We start from the raw sequence: 21,799 nt of genomic DNA on the forward strand, positions 1-21,799 counted from the left end.
CTGTAATTCACAGTATCATGGCATATTTTTATTAATCTTTAACTACGATTATGTGGTTTTTGGCCAATTTCTAAAAACTTGTCTTTTTCTAGGATAGTTTCTGTAGAGCAGCCGAGATTGGCGTCTGAGTTGTGGGTGGGTTTTTTGGCGTGGAGCAAACCCTTCCCGTTGCTGAGAGTGCTCCGTTTAACGCTGTCATGCTAGGTCAAACTCCCTAACACATCAAACCAAAGTTAGCTGCCAGCTCAGACGAGGAAAACAAAGACGTACAGGGATCTATTAGTCTGCAAGTGGATGCATCGGAATGGAACGGAGCAGGAAGTGGCCCGCCCAGCCTATTTTCTAGATCACAAATAAGCTCTTTTTCAAACGGCATGTTTTTGTCTGCTCCTGATTCACAACAATTTGAATAAAAAAGACCCAGAAATGCAATTTTGAGCTTGAATTTCATTCTATATCACCCAAAACACAATTTTCCTTCAGTCTTTTCAGGAGTCGTGTTTGATTTGAGGCTGTTATGAAGCAAAAAGGACAAGCAGACACATTCTTAGTCTTGTTTTCACACTCTCAGCTCTTGAAATCTCCAGTCAACCGTCTCTGTGTTTGCCCCCAGTTGCCCAGAAGATTGTGGCCATGAGGAAAAAGCAGCAGCTATCTATTGGTCCCTGCAAGTCCCTCCCTAACTCCCCCAGCCACTCATCAGTCCCCGCTGCATCCATCCCCTCCGTTCACATTAACCAGGTAAGAGCTCTTCAGCTTCATTTCTGTTGACAAGTGCTCTTCTGTACAAAAACAAACAAAAAGTTTACACGTTTGTTCTTAATGATTGCTCACTTTGTAAGTGTGGGAAACCCTGACGTCATCCTGACCCGGCTCGCTTTCGCTCTTTCTCATCCTGCCTCCTCTCCTCTGACTCTCTCGGTTCCTCCTAATCTCCCTCCTTTCCCAGGCGGCCAACGGTGGGGGCGCGTTCAGCGACTACTCCTCCTCTGTTCCCTCCACCCCCAGCATAAGCCAGCGGGAGATGCGCATTGAGACCATCGCTGCCTCCAACACGCCCACGCCAATCCGCAAGCAGTCGAAACGCCGCTCCAACATTTTCACAGTAAGTATGCGACAGCTGATGCAAAGCAACACCCACTCGCACTACTAGGAGACGTGGAGCCAAGCACACTTTGTCCACCAGAGGGAGACAGGTAGCCCAGAATGCATTAAAGCCCGACTCTCCTGCCTCTGATGCAGGAAAAGACAGTGACTTGTCGACCCGACACAATGAGCAAAGGAGAACAACATTTTACTGATCTTATTTTAGATCCTTAAAATGCTCAAAAAAGTCTGCTTTGGAGCAAAAATCAAACACTGTGGAATAAAGAAAAAAGAAAAGACCTTTCTTCATGTCCTTTTTGTTTTCTAATTGGATGTAGAAAGTGGATTAAGTCTGTTATCTCAGCCACCCCCACCCCCCATCCCTCTTATTTTGATAGATCCGTTCTGCCTCTTCTTCTGCCTCTAAAAATTCCAAGCAACCTTTGTCATCTTTACTCGGCAATAATTGTGCAAGCTTCATTCAGCATCTCAGCTTCAGATGGAAAACGTGCAGATCATCCTGCTAAATCTAGATTGCTCCAAACCCCCCCCCCCCCCCTCCCTTTCAAATCTGGCTCACATTTAATTCGGATTCCCACCCCCACCAGCGCCCCGACCCTTGGCTTCTTGCTCCTAACCCTCATGTCCTGTCCCTTCTGGCCCTTGGCTCTAACCAGTAGCATACATGTGCACTAACCCCTCTATTTTCCTTATCTGTCCTAAGCTTGTCGTTTACTTGTGCCCTCTGTGACCTTTCTATGCTCCTTCATCCCCCTTCTTTGCCAGCCTTCTCCTTTCGCTGCAAAGCATTCCCTAATCTTGCGTTGCCAGATCTGAGCCCCCTCAAGCTCAAGAGGCTCTGGAAGGTCTGCAGAAATCAGAGATTGGTCAAATGAGAGCCAACATTTAATTGAGTCGGTTCAACTCAGCAGGAGGCAAATTCTGAGCAAAAATGTTTTCCGAAGTGGAGCAGGGTTCAGTTTTGTTTCCAGAACTTTCTGAGCTTTTTGACACAAAGATCCGGCTGCGTGAGATTTCCCATCTTCTAGTTGCTCACCTCTGAAATGTCTCTTTCCTCCTCACGTCCTCCTTCCCTCGCCGCTGTCCTCCTTCTTTAAGCTAACTCCTTCTCTATACACCTCTGTTTCTGCCCCCCTCCCTCTGTCTCTCTCCCACTGCCTTCATTCTTGTACCCAAGCTTTTGTTGGAGCCGTAGGTTTTGTGGCCTCCAACCAAGTTCAGGCTGTGTGCTAGCTCCCCTTGTTGTCTCCCTTCCCCCCCGCTAGGTAGTGACTAACCATGTCCACCAGAGAAATGAGCCTCTCCCCGTCCGCGTCATGGAGATGCCGAAGCACGCCACCTACCCGGTTTGGGTGCCGGAGTGGCAGGCCGAGCGGGAGTTTCAGCTCATGACCTTCTGAGGAGCAGCGTGCCGAGGGAGGGAGGGAGGGAGAGGGTGGGATGGGGTGTGTCAACATTTCTTCAGTGACGCTGGAAGAGGGCAGTGGGCTCAGGACAGGAAGACTTGCAGTTTGCCGGCTGAAAAGTTTCATCGCCACAACAATGTCGAGGAAGTCTATCTCCCAGCTTTTTGTCGGTTCTAAAACTACGTTTCCCTTTGTGCTGCCAGTTCTCTAAAAAACTCCTGCAAATCACTGACAGATTCCAGGTTGCCGTTTATGTATTGAGCTTTATGTATTTTATTAATTTGGAGGAGTTAGAGGAAGATAAAAAAACAAAATAAAAAAAAACGAGGACAAAAAAAAAAAACGCCTTAATGTCACTGGAAGAAAAATATTGGATTTGTCTCCATAATCTTACATTTAAGAGTCAGCACTCCTTCAGGTCAGAGAAGGGATCTGGTTACTTTCATGGCACTGGCAACGGGACTCTTATGACCAGAAACGCAGCTGCGATTTCATTAAATTATTTGATGGTATCTCCCAAAACAGACGCTTTTAGAATATTCAAGTAACCCAAAGCTTTATGACATGAAATCGTATCACTTCATGTTTTCACTGCCCTCAAAATCAACCAGTCAAGCCAGACTTTTGACCATAATCACCATCGGCCACTAGGTGTCAGCGCAGCATGTGTTATTCCTTCCTAGTGCTTCCATGGTCAATAACTAAACTGTTCTGTTACTCGTCTTGGGTCTGCTGTCCTCTTTAGACTGTCTGTCACTTTTTGTGTTGAAAAGCACATTGGATTTAGACAAAAATAATTTTTTATACGCAACTCCATTACAACCCATTAATTTGTACTAATGCGACCCGTTTTTTTTCTTAATGTCTTGCCATCAATGGTTTCTCATTCCGTAGACTTGTTGATGGATCTTTCCACGTATAAGACAAAATAAACGAAACGACCAAAAAATATAACCATTTCACACTGTTTTTTAATACTTGCAGATTTGTGCTTCTGTTTCCAACCTTTCTTCAACAAAAAGGGCTTTCCAACTCCTTCCGAATTAGAAGAGCATGACGATTAAAAGTAAAGAGTCCCCCTGCTTTGCCAGTCGTGATAGAGAGGAGATTATTGGTTGAGGACTTGCTGCTGCTTTACCCTCTGTGCTCATTTAGGGTAACACACGTAGGACTTTGCGCCTGGTCCAGCCGATAAGGTTGGAGTGTTCACGAGCTCAGAGTAGACTGTCCAAAACGGACTGTAGGGACTCTTCTGGAAATGCCCCGACAACCCTTTCTGCCACGTCCCCCCCCTGTTGCTCCCATTCAAACACGCCATACAAAAAAAAAAAAAAAAAAACAACAACAAAAAAAAAAAGCCACGCTGTACAGTCAAGTCACTCTTGGAACTGTCATCAAGCCGCCCAAAGGACACAACCTTTGCTTACATGACATCACTCTGCCTTCTCCCCTAAATGAGGACTCAAGGACTAGACGTGCCAAGTTTTTCTTTCCTTCCTTTGTTTCGGTCTGTTTTTGGGTTCGTTCATGTTTTTCTTGGGCGTGTTGAAGTACTGAATGGAATGAAAAAAATGTGGTATGATCTTATAAAGGTTTGGTAGGTGAGATTTATCTAGGTAATTTTATGAAGGCCTTCATAAAACAGTAGTGTAGACTTTCAGATAGTTGCTCTTAAATGAAACTGGGTTGCACCGACTTGTATGAATGTAGTTAAAAATAATTATTTTCTTTTTATTTATTTCTCCATTTTTTTCCTTTGTTTTTTTTTTTTGTTTTTTTTTTTCTTTGTTCAGGTTTGGTACAGAGATTATGAACTCTTGCATAATCGCTTTTCTATCATGAATGGATTGACAATAATATAGACTGCTGTATATCTTGTATTGTATTTTATTTACAATGCTTCTATATAAAAAGAACATACATATAAGGAATATATGAAATAATGCCTTTATTGTTCATCCAATATTTTGTGGGAACTGCAATGTTTGGCTCAATCTGTCGAATATTTTGAAGTGAATTTGTGACTTGCTTTGTATGGTGTCTGTATAGAAGCTGAACAAGTCATCATTCAAAAAAAAAATAAAATGTTGGAAAAAAATCTAAATTCCAGAGTCGGTTTACTTGAAGTCAGACTCTTAATCCATTGGTGACTGGACATTCCTCATGTTCTGAGTGAGACCATACATGCTCATGTCTGTCCCTAACTGTACCTCATCTCTTTCTTTTTTGTTGGGGCGGGAACGTTCTATTTCAGTTATCTTTTTATTTATTTCCATATGACAGAATTTTTTTTTTTTATTACCTCCACAGGCTCAACTAGGGTTTTAAATTTGTGAAATGATTTATGCTCCAACAGATTTTTGCAGGTGAAGCGCTGGAGGAAGCCGTCCGGGCTGCTCTGAAATAACCCTGTTTCCTTTCTCTTCTCTTCTAACTGTGACATTTTTATTGCACTGTATCGGCCGTTTTCAATGAAACCGTTTGAACGCTGATTCGTCAGCAGTTGCCCAGCAGGTCCTCTAAGGGCCCACTCTTGGTCTCAAACAGAGGAAAGGATCCCCCCCCCCCCTCGAAGGGTTGCAGGGCTGAGTCATGACTCAATATGTGGTCGTCTTTGGTCTCTTCTGTGTTGAAATGCGTCCAGTGTGGTCTTGGTTTGTTCTTTTTTTTTTTTATTAAACTGCACGTTGATGTTCCTGCTGTTTGTTTGCTGGTCTGCCTGTCTGTTAATTTTGGAGCTTTTTTTTTTTTTTAACTTTTATTTTGCAACGCCGTGTTTCTCCACAAATACACAATATCCCTCTGACCTCCAGCCTATCTGCCTCACCCACACACGCTGCAACACACACACACAAATGTCCCTCCACCTCACACCCCCACAGCTCCGTCCATGTGCCGCCTGAATTTCTGACTGACTTTCTTGTTCTCTTGCAGTCACGGAAAGCCAGTGAACAGACAAAGAGCGTTGACAGTAAAACAGACAGCATAGGCAGTGGGAGGGCCATACCTATCAAACAGGTGAGCAGGTGTACTGATGTTTTATCCCCATTTCTTATAATTCTCTTGGTAAGTATTGTTTTAGTAGTTTTTTTTAACTTTCTGTTCAATCCCAGCTCAATCATAGGAAAGTACAGCCACTAGGTGGCGGCACACCACTACTAATAACATTCCTCAGAAACTGGGAGGCATCACATGTAAAAATTGGATCCTTTAATTAAAATTTGGCCTCATTAACTTTGAAAAACAGAAGTTATGTTAATTAAAACCCCATATTTTAACCTTTTTAAACATAAAAATAAGCTACTTTTTAGTTTTAGAATTAATACAATTATTTCAATTGTGTATCTTTATGCATTGGAAGAGTTAAAATTGTTTATATTTATGCCATTACAAGTGCTTAATTGTAAAATAACCACCTTAATTTCAATTATAGGTCAAGTAGACATTATTATTTTTGGCAAAAATTTATATTTTTAGGCAAGTCTATTAAGGAATAGTTATCAACATTTTTTTAGAAATATGCTTTAGAAAGACTATTTTTTTGTTTGTTTTTTATTTTATTATTTTGATTTTTATCATTTTACATGAAGTTTTAATGAGTTATTTCACCTGAATGAACCAAATCGAAGTGAAAAGTGATTGAAATTTGTGAGTGAGGACCTGCTGCAACCTGAGGAATACTAATGGACACAGCTATTAGTAATCACTTATGACTGGTTTGGGGTTTTTCAAAATGGGTCAGCTTTTCCTATATTATCTCCTTTAGCTACTAAAGATAAAAAAAAATAACATCTTTCTTTAGCAGCTGCTCAGCCAAACCTCCTCATTTTCTCAGAAAAAAACCTGCCAGGACCTCGGCGCTTCAGCACACGTGAAATAGCGGCAGGGTGGCTCTTTAGATAACCCCTTTAATCAGAAGGTTCACCTTTGTGTTTATTGCAGATTAAACATCTATAAGATGACACACTGGATCTACTATAACAGATAAAGCATAAACATTTAGGTTATTTTTGCTCAGACATCCTTCAATTTATGCAAAGGAGCTTAAATTAATCTCTTTTTTTGTTTGATTTAAGTGAAAAATTCCATTGTTGTCATTTTTCTTTGGTTTTGCACCTGAATTTCAGAAAAACCAGATTACCCTGAGAACAATTCTGACTGTAAACTCCCCTTTTGACATACAAGGAGCTCCTTTTAGAGGCCTGGCGGATTTCAGTCGGTGTCATGATAACACCCCCCCCCCCTCCAGCTGCGTCTTTATCTACAAAAGGAAAGACCAATTTAGCTGCAGAACTGGGGAGGAAGTAGTTAGTCTCCTGGTCAGGCCAAAGCCCAATTAAGGAGATCAAAGTGTCAATGTGGATTTAATTACTCCTGCTCCCTCACCCCAATCGGGGCAAATTACACATCACCCCCCCCAACGCATCCCTTCAACCTCAAATCTATAGAAACAGTGAGCGGGCCTGACCATAAACACTGAGTAAACACCAGTAGAGCAGCATGCTGGCTCCATGATGGACTACACAGATCCTCCCCCCTGACTTTCCCGGCCCGTCACAAAGACGCGACCTTTCATTCTGCAGCTTTTCTCTGACAAAGAAAGAGATGCTCAGGTCTGTGTGGACCTGACCAGACCGACTGTCTGAGGCTGGGGTCTGCAGCCGGAGGCTCTGAAGCCACATCTTTGACTTGTGCGCTGCAGCTCCCTGACAAAAACAATGAGAGCCACTTTAAAAAGGAAAAGCCATTTATTTAACATTGATTTCATTATAGTCAGCAAAGTTTATGAATGGATGAATAAAGTGTTTTCACAAGAGTAGGTTTTTTTTTTAAACCACTGTTGTCATTAGACTGAATTAAAATACTTTATGTGATCAACCATTGAAAAGTTCCAAATTCCAACGTAAATTGTTGTCTGTAAGTTTTGTTTATAATTGGTAAAAGTCTACAGCATAGATTATTTTGTGCTGTTAAAAAATGTTTAGTGGCTATCCAGTAAGGGGATACCCACTAGAAAAAGAAAAAATATTTTTTACTTTTCAAAATCTAAAAACAATGAAAAAAATAAGAAAAAAAACTGTTAGATAGAATTCCTTCAAATTGAATGCTATACAGCCCAATAAGAAGCAGTTTTGTTAACTAATTTTAAGCAAATGGTTTGTATTTTTGAATTTCCATGTACCTAATTGTAGTTTGTTTGATTACTGTGACAAAAAATTAGTCTGAGTGAAAATGACTCACTGTACAACAAAATGTCAACAAAATGGAAAAAACAGTCTTAGTACAAGCTGACCCATTTTAATAAATCATCGTAAAATTCCAAACTAGCACTTATTCTCATTACATAAATCCAAATTTTTGTTTCCAAAATACTGTCAACATTTATTGAATTTAAAACCAAAAACATTCTTAATATTGAATCAAATATGAAAAACAAAATTAGAGTTTTTTTTAGTCCAAAATTGAGTTTTTATTTTTATTTTTTTGGTCAAGAGTTTGGAGGAAAAGGGTTTAGACTCATTTTAATAATAATTTTCTAGTTCTTTGCTCTTAATGAGACGAAAAATTCTGCTGGTTTTGAGAAAAGCTTAGAAAGGTGTAGGTAGGATAAAAGATCAAGTGAAAACAACTGAAAACCTGGCAAAATATCTTGAATGTCTAAAAACACGTTTTAAGATCTTAGTAGCAAGTGTTAAATCTTCTTTTGGATCATAAACCATTGTTAAGTTCAGGTTACAGCAGTAGTAAATTGGGAAAGTTTTTTATTTGGAGTCGATTTGCTGCAGGAAGAAGATCCTGTTTTGTACGGGGTGTGAAATCTTAAATGGAATAAATGTGACCTTTTTGTCAGAAATAAGAATGAATTTTAGATTTTGAGGAAAAAAAAGTCTTTAAATTTCTGTTAGTATTTATGACAAAAGAAAATAGTACACTTATATGTGGCGTAATAGTAGCAGTAACACAAGTACATCTTAGTGTAGTATTTCTGAAAGAATTAGGTAAGATTTCTTTGGCTCCCTCTGGGTTTTTATCAGAGAGAAACAAACGTGTCTTCTGGTGTTGAGGGTTGCAGGCGCCTGGTCTAATGTCATGGATCTTTCTTGTAATGGGGGGTTTATTTGCTGAAATGACAAAAACAGAATGGTATACAAATAATTTTATAACTGCAACTGCCATTGTAGAAAACCTTTCACGTAAAAGACCAGAAAATTAGGCTTTTGCGTGATGTTCTAGCTCTGTATCGATCCCTAAAACAACTTTGATGAATAATCTCAAGCTCTTCATGTATAGATTAATGCATGCTTCAGTAAGGCTACAAGATGGAACATATTTGCTTGTAAAACATGCAGCAAGAAGTTGCCAAAGGCTCTTTCTATGACTGGATCATTTACTTTGTAAAATTAGAGAGGCATTTCAAAAGTATTTACAGTTCTTTTATTGAATGAAGTGAGAAGTCGGCAGCGTATCGATCAGAGGACACATTTCTTCCTGAAGAATCATCAAAACAGTCAATAGATGTGACAACAGTGAAGCAAGGCTTTTGGATACTTCCATTTGATTGTACTGTGTGTGTGTCTATAGTGTAGCTGTCGTGTTGTGACAGTAAGTCACTGCAAAAAGAAAGAAAAAAATACACTAATCTAAAGAAGAAAATAACTAAAAAGTTGTCAAATATCTACCATTTTTACTTAACAAGAAATCTTATAAGATATTAAAATCTAGAAACAAGCAGTTCCAGAAAGTATTCAGAAAGGGAAGAATAACGGCTAACTGTTAACTCAAATTGATTGTTTTACAGTAGTTCTAAGAAAAAGGTTTGTATTTTTTAGTTTTTTTTAACCTAATTGTAGTTCATTTTGATTACAGCGACAAAAAACTAGTGTAATCAAAAGAAATGACTCGTTTTAAAACGAAATGTGAATAAAATGAGAAGTTGGTCCATCCTGAAAAATCCACAAAACATCTTAAACTATTCATAAATCTACCTTTTTGTTTCCAAAATAATAACAATGAATGTCAGTCTAACTTTTCAGCATTTATTAAACGTTAAAATAACACCATTTACCAAAAATTCCAATACAGCTTAAAAACTGTCTAAAAACAAGGTTTTATGTCTTTATTTTGGAGCAAATAGTTTGCAGTGTTCTTATCAACTTTTAACAAAAAAAAAAATCTTCACTGTGCTTCCAAATATTTTTACGTCATTCTACGTGATTTAAAAAAACAGTCTTTGTTTGCAGAAAATCCTTTGGCAGAAACTGCTCGTGTAAAAAAAAAATTATTGTTAAAGTTACCAGATTTGGTTTGGGAATCCTGTACGGTGGCTCTGAAGTGCCAATCACCCAACGAAAAAACATGTTAAAGATCACAACGACAAATAAAAAGACAAACAATATTTTAGAAAACAAAGTAAATTCCAGAAATCAAAATGTAATGAAAACGAACTGGAAAAATAAGGGATTATGGGACATCACCGATTGGATGATGACGTTTCAGTTTTAAGGAAGAGGGAGAGCAGACGGTTTGATCAATCACCAAACTTTTGCAATTTAAAATGACTTCAGGCTACTGCAAAACACCAAATAACTTCCTGTTGAACAAACGTCACCAGCTAATCAGTGATGTCCCATAATACCTATCTTTTCCGGTTTCTTATTTTGTTTCATTTTTTTAACATTTCATTTGGATTTCTTGAAATGACTTTTGTTTTCTTTTTTTCTAAATTTGTCCTGTCCAACAGCTGAGCAAGCAGATCAAAGCTGAGTGCCTCTTGTATTGGACAGATTTTATTGTTACAATTGGGGACTTTTGTTTTCTGAGAGGTTTCCTTTTTTTTTTGTCGGAATAGTGTTTTGGTTATTTTCTAAATTACATTTTGGTTTCCTGAATTTTGTTTTGATTTCTAAAATGTTTCCTTCTTCCTGTTTAATTGTGGTTTTGATCTTTAATAAGCTTTTGCGTTGAGTGATTTGCACTTCAGGGCCGCCATGGTCACGTTTAGTTGTGTTTGCTCCAAACACATGCTAAATTTGCATGGTTTAGCCCAAATATAGTCATTTCCTTGACCCGCACGTTGACTCAGTCTGCTGAGAACTGAAGCCGCCAGTTAACGTCACCACCAGAACCCCCCCCCCCCCGTTGGATCAAGGTTCGGATTAGGATGATTGTCGGCAAACACCCTGGTGCACAGGTCACTTAAGGTCAGCCCTTCCTGATGTGTTAATCGGGATTAAAGCCTGCAGTTTAGTCCTGACTAGCATAAACACCCCCCTTCTTTTTTTTTTGCTCTGTGAAACCCACACGGGGCATGGCTGTAAAAGCACAAACACTGCCCCGGCTTAATCCCCTAATTAAGCGGGCCCCTCCTTGCTGTTTAACCTCCGAGAGCCTCCTGGCCCTCGCAGGCAGCAGCATTCGGTCACCTCCAGCAGAGGAACTGCATTGTTTACCAGTGGATTTACTCAACAGATAAGGAAACCATCCGAGGCCTTAAAAGGCCCCCGAAGATAAAGTGGAATAGAATAAGAGCCGAGTGGGCTTTGAAGAGCCCAGATCACACTCTCTAATCCCCGGATTGAGGGGTCTTCCAGAGTTCAGCCTGTAATGTGTATGAATGCAGGGAGGAGGTCTGGCAAATTGGATTGTCTCTGTTTTCAGTGGTGTCTTTGCTCGAGGAACCTGGCAAACTTTGTGAAATCGGATACAAATGTCCACTATGAAGCTCTTCCTAACCAAAAAAAAAAGTTATAAATAAAGTTTGACCTTTTTTTTCTTACTGTTTTTTATAAACACATGTACCACTTTCATTACTCTATTGCTCCATAATTACTACATGCCATGACTTGCAGATGCTTTCTGATGCACCACAGACAGCATTCTTTATGTAGCCCCCCATAAAAACAATAATAAAGCTGTTTTATGGTATTTAATACCCATAATGGCACATACCATCAAGCGTGCTGCTTTTGGGAGAGCACAAGATCACCGTAAGTCCTGTTTCTTACAGGGAATCCTTCTGAAGCGAAGTGGCAAATCCCTCAACAAGGAGTGGAAGAAGAAGTACGTCACACTGTGCAGTAATGGCCTCCTCACTTACCACCCCAGTTTACATGTGAGTTTCAGCTCTTCGCCGTTTTATCCTCTCCACTCGTGGTTTCGCCGCACTACTGTTTGCACTTGAGGGTGCTGCTGGAAGTCCTAATGTGCACGACTCATCTGGCGTGATTACGTTAAGCAGCACGGCTGTCTGCGACGGGTAATGACTACATTAGCAAACGCTCGGACTTTAGGTTTACTGCTAAAAAGCTTTGTGCGCTGGTGGTCATCTCCGCCCAGGCTGCAGTGGCTGCTGCGCATGTCGGCTAATGGAGACATGGCTGTGTACCCGCCGTGCTCAGACTTCACACTGGCTTGTATTTATAATGGTTGTCGCTGCGTGGCAGCACAGCCTGACCAGCCTCCTACATCCATCTTTGTCAGAACCCCGCTGGGTCCCTAATACCTCTTAAACACTCGGCTGGTTGTCAGCACACAGTCCGGTTCTGCAGGCGGAGACGTCCCCCCCCCCACATCACTCTCTGATTCATCCAGTTTTCATGTTTGACCTCATGAGGCGAGACACTGGCAGCATTTCCTGCTAATGAAACACTTCAAACTTTGAGAAAGCACTTTGAAAACAAAACTAGCGTTTGGCGGTTACAGCGTTCTGCTGGATTTATTTACAGACGGTTATTATTAGCAGAGCGACTTCGATGTATGTAATTGACAGAACGGACCGTCTCGTGATCACCGCAGCCACCACAGGTCACCGGGGCAATCTGGGACTCAGTTATCTTGGAGGGAAGGTGAAACAAAGCAGCCAGTTACATTTGCAGCCGCCTGAACTCATTCTGAGCAACGGAGCAGACGAGGAGTTCGAAAGGAAAAGGAGGGAGGCAACCAGAGAGCGGAAGAGGGGAACCTTTAATTTCGCAGTCAGCCAAGCCATCCACACAATCACCTTCTGTTAATTCTATCTGCTACATCAATTAAATTGTTTGTAGAAACTAATTGAATGTGGCTTAATCACACATCTTAATAGCTTTGCATGCTTCGATCTGGCTGTTAATTCCAGCAATAAAATGAAATGAGAGCGCTCACTGGGTAATTAGCGAGGAGGCTTGGGAAAGAAATGAGTGCTTTATGATACGGTAATAAAGCAGAGGAGCCAGTGGGGGGACAGCGGAGGCCGAGCTCGCCTCTATCTAGGTCTTTTTTTCTGCTGAGCCCGATGATTTTCACCTTGGCTTCCCACATTTAGGCAGGAGTAGATTCAGACCAAATCAAATGGGCAAATTGAAAGAGAATGAGACAGTTTGCATTCATTAAGCCCAACATCTTGCTATTTGGGGAGACAGTGTGGGCACAGGTGATGTATAATAGCTTTACAATAATTTCTCCACCATCACATATCCTCAGAGGAAGGTCGGAGATGGACTAATGCGGACGGAAACCGGATAGTCTTTTAATTTGTTTTTCTTCCTTGATTCCTTTTGGTCCACTGTGTGTAATCAAGTATAAATTGAGGAAAATATAAAGGCCGGTGAAATCACGGACTCCTCGAGCGCCTCATCTTTAATTTTTATTTTGTCACAGGACTACATGCAGAATGTGCATGGAAAAGAGATCGACCTGCTGAGAACAACCGTCAAGGTACCAGGAAAACGACCCCCCCGAGCGGTGGCCACTGTGGCCCCCACCACGAGTCCCAAAACCAACGGACTAACCAAGGACCGTAGCGCTCTGCAGCTAGGCATTGGGAACACAGGTACGAATCCCAGCAGCTCTTGCAACCCCCCCCCCCCCCCCCCCCCCCCCCAATGGCTTTAGCTAAAGATCATCCAGAAGATAACGAGAAGAATAAAGGAAGCCATGATCATGTTATGTCACGGGGTTGGTACAGGACCCAAATGCAGAGACGGGAGGCAGGGTGTTCCAAAAAACAAGTGATTTTTAATATAACAAAAGGGATAACAGAAAACTAACTGACGGGGTACACAGAGAAACAGGGTAGCGGACAGTATGGACCAGCACAAGAGGAAGGTATAAGACATATAAACTCACAGGACTGACGAAACACAGGTGAAAACGATCAGGGGAGACAAACTCAAACTAAGACAGGCAGGAAGAAACCTTCGAAATAAGACAGGAAGTGGAAGAAAACAGAACCCAAACCACAACAAAATATCTAAGTTTTTGCAGAAACGAAGGTCGACTATCAATGCCAAAATGCTGAATTGTTTCTGTTTTAATATACAAATTGATTAAATATTCATTTGTTGGGTGTCCAATCTAAAAAAATGTTAGTTAAGAAAAACAATTTTCTTTTAAACATTATTTGAGCTAAACAATTATAGGAGTTTTTTATTAAATTAAAAAACATAAGAGGTGTTTTTGTCTGAAAATAGAATAGTTTTTTAAATCGATTCATGGATTCGATGAATTTGTGTCATATTATTGGTACAGATTGACACAGAGAGCAATGTTAGATGTGTTTTTAAGTTCAAATAAAACATTCATACAAGTAAACAGTTGGACAATTGTTTTATGTTTGAGAAAACAAACTAAAGTTATTAATTAAAAAACAAATAAACGCAATTAAAAAGAAATGTCTGTAATGCATTAATTGAAAATAACTCTATAATACCCCACCATATGTAACATACAGTTTGGGTTTAAACCAAAGATTGTGGCCTCCTTAATTTAATGCATATTTATTCCATATTCTTCCCTTCTGGTTAGAATAGTATCGTTCAGAACAGCAACATCTGACTCAATCTACTCGACTGACTTTATGTCCATGCGACACCGTTGATTAACAGGAGATTACAGAAGAGAAGGGGAGAAGAATGAGAAAGAAAAACAAAATTGACTATTAACACACATGGTCGCGCTTAAAAATTCTCTGAATAACCTGGCTGCACTTATTTTGAATGCTGAAAATACGTGGCTTAATCTCGCAGCACTTAAAACTTCTAATCATGCGATGTTTTAGGTTTTACTACATCGTATCGAAACGATGACTCTTCTGCCAACCGTCTTTTACAATCGTTAAATAAAATGCATTTGATTATTTTTGGGACCCATTTAAACATTGGCCTGGTAAAAAAAATCACTTCTCCGAGTGGCTTTCGCGATTTTCTCTAGTTAAGCTTAGCATCTCATTACAGCAGCCCTTAAAATGTGTAGATTGCTCTTCTTCTGTAAATAAGAGCATATGGAGTCCAACTGAAACAGAACTTTATGTGAAGTTTCTCTAAAAGTCAACGGCATACTGGCTAATCCTGATTGGCCTGAAATATCCTTGGATTTGTGGTTTTCAAAGCTCGGAGAGCTCCTGATCCTTACTGTCCACTGTAACTAACATCAGTCTTTTATGTAAAATAAAGAAACACAAACAATAATTAAAGCAGACTTTGAGGAAATGCAAACATACATATGAAAACATAAATCAGTAATTTCCTTCAGCAAAGGAATTTTTGGTTTGGAGGAGGTTTTGGGGGAAAAAAGTTTTTGAATTATCAAAATCTAAAGTAAATGGCATATACTTATATAGCGCTTTTCTACCTACAAGGACAAAGCGCTTTACAGTCACAGACCCATTCACCCAGTCATACACACATTCACTCACTGGTGGCCGCTCCGCTGCCAATCACAGGCGCGCGCCTACCACCAGAGGCAAGGTGGGGTTCAGTGTCTTGCCCAAGGACACTTCGAGTCATGGGCATGCAAGGCAGGAATCGAACCTGCAATCGACCGCCCTACCGCTGCACCACCGCTTAAAGTTCCTCTTTAATATACACCAAAAGGTTATAGGCTAATACCACAAAATGGTGAGGTTCAGGTTTGCTGATGAATTTGGAAGAAACACGACAAATTGATCTATATATTCCAGTCTGTGACATATAGATATATTTGCCTCTGATACTTATATTAGGACAATTACTTAATTAGTTTTTATTCCTGTAAAATAAATGTTGTCTTCTTGTAATTAATCAGTGAAATGGCTCCCAACAGGTCAATTAACTACTTTCTGTAGGTTTCTTTCATGCAAATGAGCTGCCTTGTTCTTTCCATAGTGAAGACTTAATGATCACCCATGACAAATCAGAAATGTCCTTATTACTGAACAGGGAATCGAAGCTGTAGTTTTCCGTCTGAGGTGTGATTTCGCTGCAAATATGATATTCTTAATCATCTGAGGTTTTAGGGACAAGGCCACAAGAGCTAATTTGGTCTGAGCCTAACGGTGCCCCATGAGCCGTACCGCAAGCGGAAACTGGAGCCAGAATTAGGAAGAATGACGCTGGCGTTAGCTGTTGAAGAGGAAACATTTTTTAGGTGAAAAGTGAATAACTGAGTTCGGGTTTGGTACAAACCAGTCGGGACCTTAAACACCCACTCTGACCACCTTTTGATCTATTTTTAAAGCGTTACCAGTGGTCTTTTGATTATGATTGTGCTGTTTTGGGCCCAAAAAAAAAAGATTAGCACATAGTTTATGCACAGCGGCAGTAGTTCTTTAGAAATCCACCTCTGAGTTGTGGGTGGGACCATTGGGACAGAGCAACCCCGCCCCCCTTCCCGCGGTGAGAGCTCTCTGTTTAAATGGATCAGAGAGCTTGTGGCCTTTATTTTCTTTATCAAAAATGAGATCCTTTTCAAACCGCATTTTTTTCATCTGCTCCTTATTCACATCAATTTGAAAAAGGAAATACTCAGACATGAAATTTTAAGCTTAATTCTTTGTATGAGAAAAAATAAAAAAACATGTTAAAAACACCAAAACCAAAATTTATATCGGAGTGGATCTTTATATTATAGGAGTTTTTATTCTTAGGACATTCAATGGGATTTATTTTTTTTACTGAAAGTATATTTGTTTTTCAAAAAGAGACCTTTGGAGCATATTCCGAAGCTTCTCTGGTGTCCCTCCTCTCTGCATCTGGGAACAATGCGAAGGAGATTTGCCTTAATCTCCACTCAGGAAAAGAAAGGTTACAAATCACATCAAGTCTCTCCTCGGGTGGAGGACCCTCTTCTGATTATGCGATCGAGATTTTGATTTCATTAGACATGCAATTGATGAAGGGAACAAAGGGGTAATTTTTCATTCACAGCATCTAAATCAAAAGCCTTGTCTTTGCCTTTGATAATTCATTCATTCCTTAGATCTAAAGACCTTTATAATCACTGGGAAAAGAGGGATAGTGACGGAGAGCAGGAGGGGCGGACTGGACGGGGGGAGATGGGAAGATAAAGCGGACAGGTTGAGAAGACACTGAGTAAATGTGAGGACGCATGCGCCCCCGACTTGAGGTTTAATTCCTTCGCTGGCTGCTGAGTGGAACCATTTAAAATATGGTTCTCCCTGTTAACATGTGTCCTGCCGTGTCACTGGCGACAGATATACTGTATCAAAGTATTCATGGGCCCAGTCACTTCTAATCAATCCTGTGGCGGAGTGGGACGTTCACTCTGCCTAAAGAGGAGGGGAGATTTCAGACTTTAAACACCAGTATGGGGTCAAACCAGGATCAGCTCAAAGGAAATTACTGTACATTTTTTAATCAAATCAGAAAACTGTTTTTAACAAAAAATAATTTAAACTAGAAATAAATATGTAAGAATTTGAAAAATGAACGTAATTTAAAAATATATATATTTTAAATGTGCAGAGATACTAAACTGCTTGAAAACAATACTATATAAACCCAAAACTGTTACCAGTTTAAAAAAAAATCTTTGTTTTTATTACTTTTTTTGTTTTGTTTCGCTTCCTTTTATCTTTCTGTCCTTGATTTGCAGTTTCACTTAAGACCTTTCAGAGTGGAGCCCATTATGAGAACTGAGTATTGACGTCTTACTTGCAGCTCCAACCAAATGAATTCAATTCAGTCGCCATTTTTTCATGCCACAGATGTCACCAGGGTTGTGTCCAGATTAATTCACTACTCACTACCTAGTGCATTATATAGTGTGTTTGCTATTTTGTAGTGCTGTCTGAATCACCAATTTTAAAATTGAGTGCCCTAGAAATCTCCCAGAGGTCTCTGCGAAAAACCAGTGTGCATTGATGCTCCCTACACACAAGAAACAAGAAAAAAGGTTTATTTAGAACATTTTGGCTTCTTGGAGCCAGCAAGTACTTCCTGTTTGGAATGTGGAGGAGGAGCCACTCAGTCCAGTTCTCATATAAAGTCAATGATTGAGCCTAGTTTTATGTGGGGATGGGGCTTTGAGCCCAGTGGCTGCTGGGTCATGATTGACATAGAACAACAGAGGTTATTTTGATGTCACTTCCGCTCCAGAACAGCGTCTGACACAACCGGCGCCAACAATGACGTCACCATATAAGCTCTGTCATCCAATGTCCTGGCAGCCAATGGTCTGCCCCCACATAGAATTAGTGTCAATGCAAAAAATAAAAAGTCTGAATTGAAAATGTGCGAGGAATGAAAGTGAAGAAAAAAGTATAGCTTTAAAAATAAATCAACAAACAATATTTTTCATTAGGTGATTTTTTAGGTTAATCTCTTTTTAATTCACGTTTTCAGTTCTTCAAATTTAAATGTTTTTTGTCAAACTTACCTTTTTTTTCCAAATATTCTCATGTCTATTAAGTTAAGAATGTCTATTTTCAAATTTCCAATCTGTTTTTTTTGTTTACCTATAGCTGATCCAGGTTTGACTCCGCCCAGAGGTTTGTGTCCACCTTTGTTTAAAGAACAAAACTGCCTGTTGGTCTTTTTAGACTCAAACTCTAGAGATTTTGTAAAAGAAGTGAACCATTTCATGGCATCAAAGTAAAGGGATGCCGTAAGTTATTTGATGCCCTGCAACACTCAAGGGTGAAACTACAAACCAGTAGTTTAGCATTTAGTTTTAGAAGTTCAAGTATTAATGTACAAGTGTGACAACAAATGCTTTAAGGGACTTGATGGGATAGCAGCGGCGGCAGCATGAGCGGTAGAGGGGACGTGTGGGTATTGCTCTTGATGGCAGTCGTGGATTACACAGCCGCAAATGATGTGTTGCCCAGCCCACATTAGCATGAATGCTTCATTATCTCACTACTTGTACATAATGGCAACAACTCCACGGAGGGGTCAGGCCTTTTTCACGGCTCATCAGCCCACTGACGGTCCAGCCTAAAGAGAAATGAGAAGCAAGGCAGAGCAAGCTCCCCACTAATCCATCGCCTCCACTTAACACCCCAGCCCTGAATAGCCTACAGAAAAAAATGTATGGCTTTTATCTCTTCATACACATGCATAGTATAGTCAGGAAGGTACTGTGAAGAGTTCATTGATGTAAAAAGCTGGAAAAAAACTTGTGTTTGCACCATATTGACCAAAAAAATGGCATTTTTCACCAAATATCGACTTGTAAGAATGTTCAGTCATAGTGTAAAACTCAGTCAAAAGTATCGTATCATCAATACGTGTCATACATAAAAAAATATAAAGGACAAATGCATGGAATGGTTTGTGATATGTAGATTCCAGTGCACACAAGAAAAAAAGTATCTTTACATTTTTCTTAATGTCAAATATCAACAAAAAAGTAGAATTTGCATAAAAGCTGCTTTAATATAATTACTGTTTGCTAGTTGAAAGAAACAAGGCTACCAATAAACAAACATTCAGCTAACAGTTTAATATTAAATAATAAAATAATGTAATAGTCTAATTAAACACACATTTTAAGAAAATAAACAAAAGTAATTAATGTTAAGACTGATATTTGTCGATTTTTATTTCCCTTTAAAGATACAGGGTACAGAGATAACCGCTGAGGTGTGAGATCAGATCCTTTAAAGCTAAGATTTGATGTTTGCTGATGTCAGTCCATCAACGCGCCTCTCCTAAATGCGGAAGGTGCTCTGCAGTCGGCCTGGCTGGAGCTGCGAGTGCAGTTGTCGTTTAATGCCACAAGCTGATTATTTCTGCACTGTAATTACATTATCTTCCCCTTTATGCACGAGTGGTCTCCCGGGACTAATGGATGCATGTATAATTCATTAATCATTAGCATCCAATCTGACAATTAGATGTGCTTTTTTTGGAATTCTAAGTATCACTAAAAGTTATCTTGTTGTCATCTTTTTTTTTTAAGTCCAGATTTAACAGCGAGAGCCACAACTTCTCCATCGAAAAGTTAAAAATATTTAATTGATCATGAATCTTTTTAATGGCAGGTTTTGTCTGGAAACCAGACACGTTCTGACTAAAATAAAGATAAATCAGATTATAATTTATTTTACAAAAAGTCATCCGCTCAACTTATGTATTATTCATCTGTCACTTTTTTTACTTTGGAAAAAAAAAAAAAAAAGCCCAAAGTTTTTCATTTTCATTGCAGTTCTTCCCCTCTGAAGCTCCCTCCTTCTCCTCCTCCGCTCTGATTTCAGCATGCTAATTTAGTCTCTGCTCCTCAGCGTGATTCCCTCGCTCTTTCTCCCGTTCTTGCTGCGATTCTGCCTCCTCCCCTCTGGGACCCGAAGATTAATATTCCTGGGCCCAACAAGATAATTACTGATACTAATTAGACATGATTATGTGAATTTGATACACTTATTACTCTAGATAATGAGTAGGACACATTATCCTAACAAGCGCCCGTGCCGCTTAGTTTATTTTACACACCAAGCACACTATATTTTCTGTTATTGTTACCTCAATCAGAAACTGGTATTCTCTTGTAATTATTGAATGAAAGGCCTTGATGTGCGTTACCTGTAAGAGGAGAAAGCATTGTTGAGAAAATCAGACAAATCTTTTTGTTTTCCAAAACAAAACCTTTCCGAGTCAGACTGCTGTCATTTTTCATTTTTTTGGTGACCAATGTGTGTCCGTCACACGACTTTCAGTGTGTCTGAGTAGTTGGGATGTGTGCCAGCAACTGTTCAAGAACAGGAGGGAAGGACCCCTGACGGCGCAGCCTAGCCAATGAATTAGTAAAGAGAGCCAGGCGTCCGTGGCTCGCCTGATTGGAAGTTAGGGGGAGAACGCCTGCTGACGCCAGTGGAGATCGATGTGGCAGTCAGAGAGATGAGGCGAGACAATTAGCGTTCAGAGTGTATCTTGTTAATTAAGGGCTAATTAGAGGCAGAGGGTGGAGGGAGAAGAGTTTTGTGTGTCTGTGTGATGAGGGCTGGCTGATGGAGATGCCTGCACACAAAAAAAAAAAAGGTGTCGGGCTGCAAAAGTCTTAGCTCTGTTCCCTTCATTACAAACTGCTTTAATTCAACAACAAAAACAAACTTTGCAGAAAAAAAATGAAGAATTTAGGGCATTGGAGTAGTAATCTTCTTGTGTCACTCCTCCCTCAGGTGCTTCACACTCCAACAGCAGCACCTCCCTGCAGACAGGCGTGGCGGCGTTGAGCGGCAGTAAGGACGGCATGCACCAGCGCTCCTTCTCCGTGTCCAGCGCTGACCAGTGGAACGAAGCCATCAACACCAGTACAAGCAGCGGCGCCAGTAAGTGTCTCTGTTTCAAGGAAAACGACAAGTTTTTGCCTCAAAAGTATGAACCAAAACAAACAGCGACTGTGATTGAGCTGCTATTTCTTCAGCTTTTTCTTTTTTTTTTTTAAACACACCTCATTTTCATGATTAGGTGATCAGTGCTGTGATCGCTCTGACCTTTTTGGCTCCTTGATGGAGGCAGCATGTTCAGAGGGTTGGAACGGCGAAGGTTAACTTTTTGCCGCTGATGCGTCTCCACTTACTGCCGTCTTGTCACTGTACTTGAGCGAAGTAACATGATATATTCAGCATGTCTGCATCCCCCCCCAACCCGTCCTGTCTCTACCTTCCATCTTACTCTCTGCCCCCCCTCCTCCTCCTCCTTCCACGCTGTTTTCCTCTCCTTTCTTTCGAAGAGGAAAATGAATGCTTTTCAGGGGTACCATTCATCACCAGTTATTTCCCTCTCTTTGTGGTTGGCAGTAAAAAAGCACTTAAATGCACATCAACAGAATAACAGTCATTTCCATGCATGTTTGCACTCTGGTAGTTCTCATTAGCACGGCGGCGGCACCCCCCTCCCCATGGGCTCCCAGGGGCCCCGGCAGTTTAAAGAGCGCACTTTACGAGCGCTGCTGGAGTCCAACTGCACGGCCCTCGTGGTTCCGCAGACAAGCATGCCTCTCATTTGGAGACGCCGAACGATCAATTCTGCCTGGACGCGGGCACTTCCATCACCCCCTACCCCCGTCTCCCATCAGCAGCATGCCCAAAG

The 21,799-nt window shown here is 40.4% G+C and overlaps 1 protein-coding gene across 2 annotated transcripts in view; it reads left to right on the forward strand.

Annotated features, from left to right (window-relative positions):
- The window catches only part of agap3 (ArfGAP with GTPase domain, ankyrin repeat and PH domain 3), a 145,622-nt gene that overhangs the window by 83,577 nt on the left and 40,246 nt on the right, over window positions 1–21,799 (forward strand). For both annotated transcript variants that reach the window (XM_023965328.1, XM_011487000.3), the window contains exons 7-12: window positions 614–741; window positions 950–1,105; window positions 5,448–5,531; window positions 11,521–11,625; window positions 13,149–13,320; window positions 20,887–21,036. In XM_023965328.1, the coding sequence (XP_023821096.1) occupies window positions 614–741; window positions 950–1,105; window positions 5,448–5,531; window positions 11,521–11,625; window positions 13,149–13,320; window positions 20,887–21,036 (795 nt within the window). The remainder of the gene's footprint in view (window positions 1–613; window positions 742–949; window positions 1,106–5,447; window positions 5,532–11,520; window positions 11,626–13,148; window positions 13,321–20,886; window positions 21,037–21,799) is intronic.

Source organism: Oryzias latipes, chromosome 17 (assembly GCF_002234675.1).
Source record: "Oryzias latipes chromosome 17, ASM223467v1".
Taxonomy (NCBI): domain Eukaryota; kingdom Metazoa; phylum Chordata; class Actinopteri; order Beloniformes; family Adrianichthyidae; genus Oryzias; species Oryzias latipes.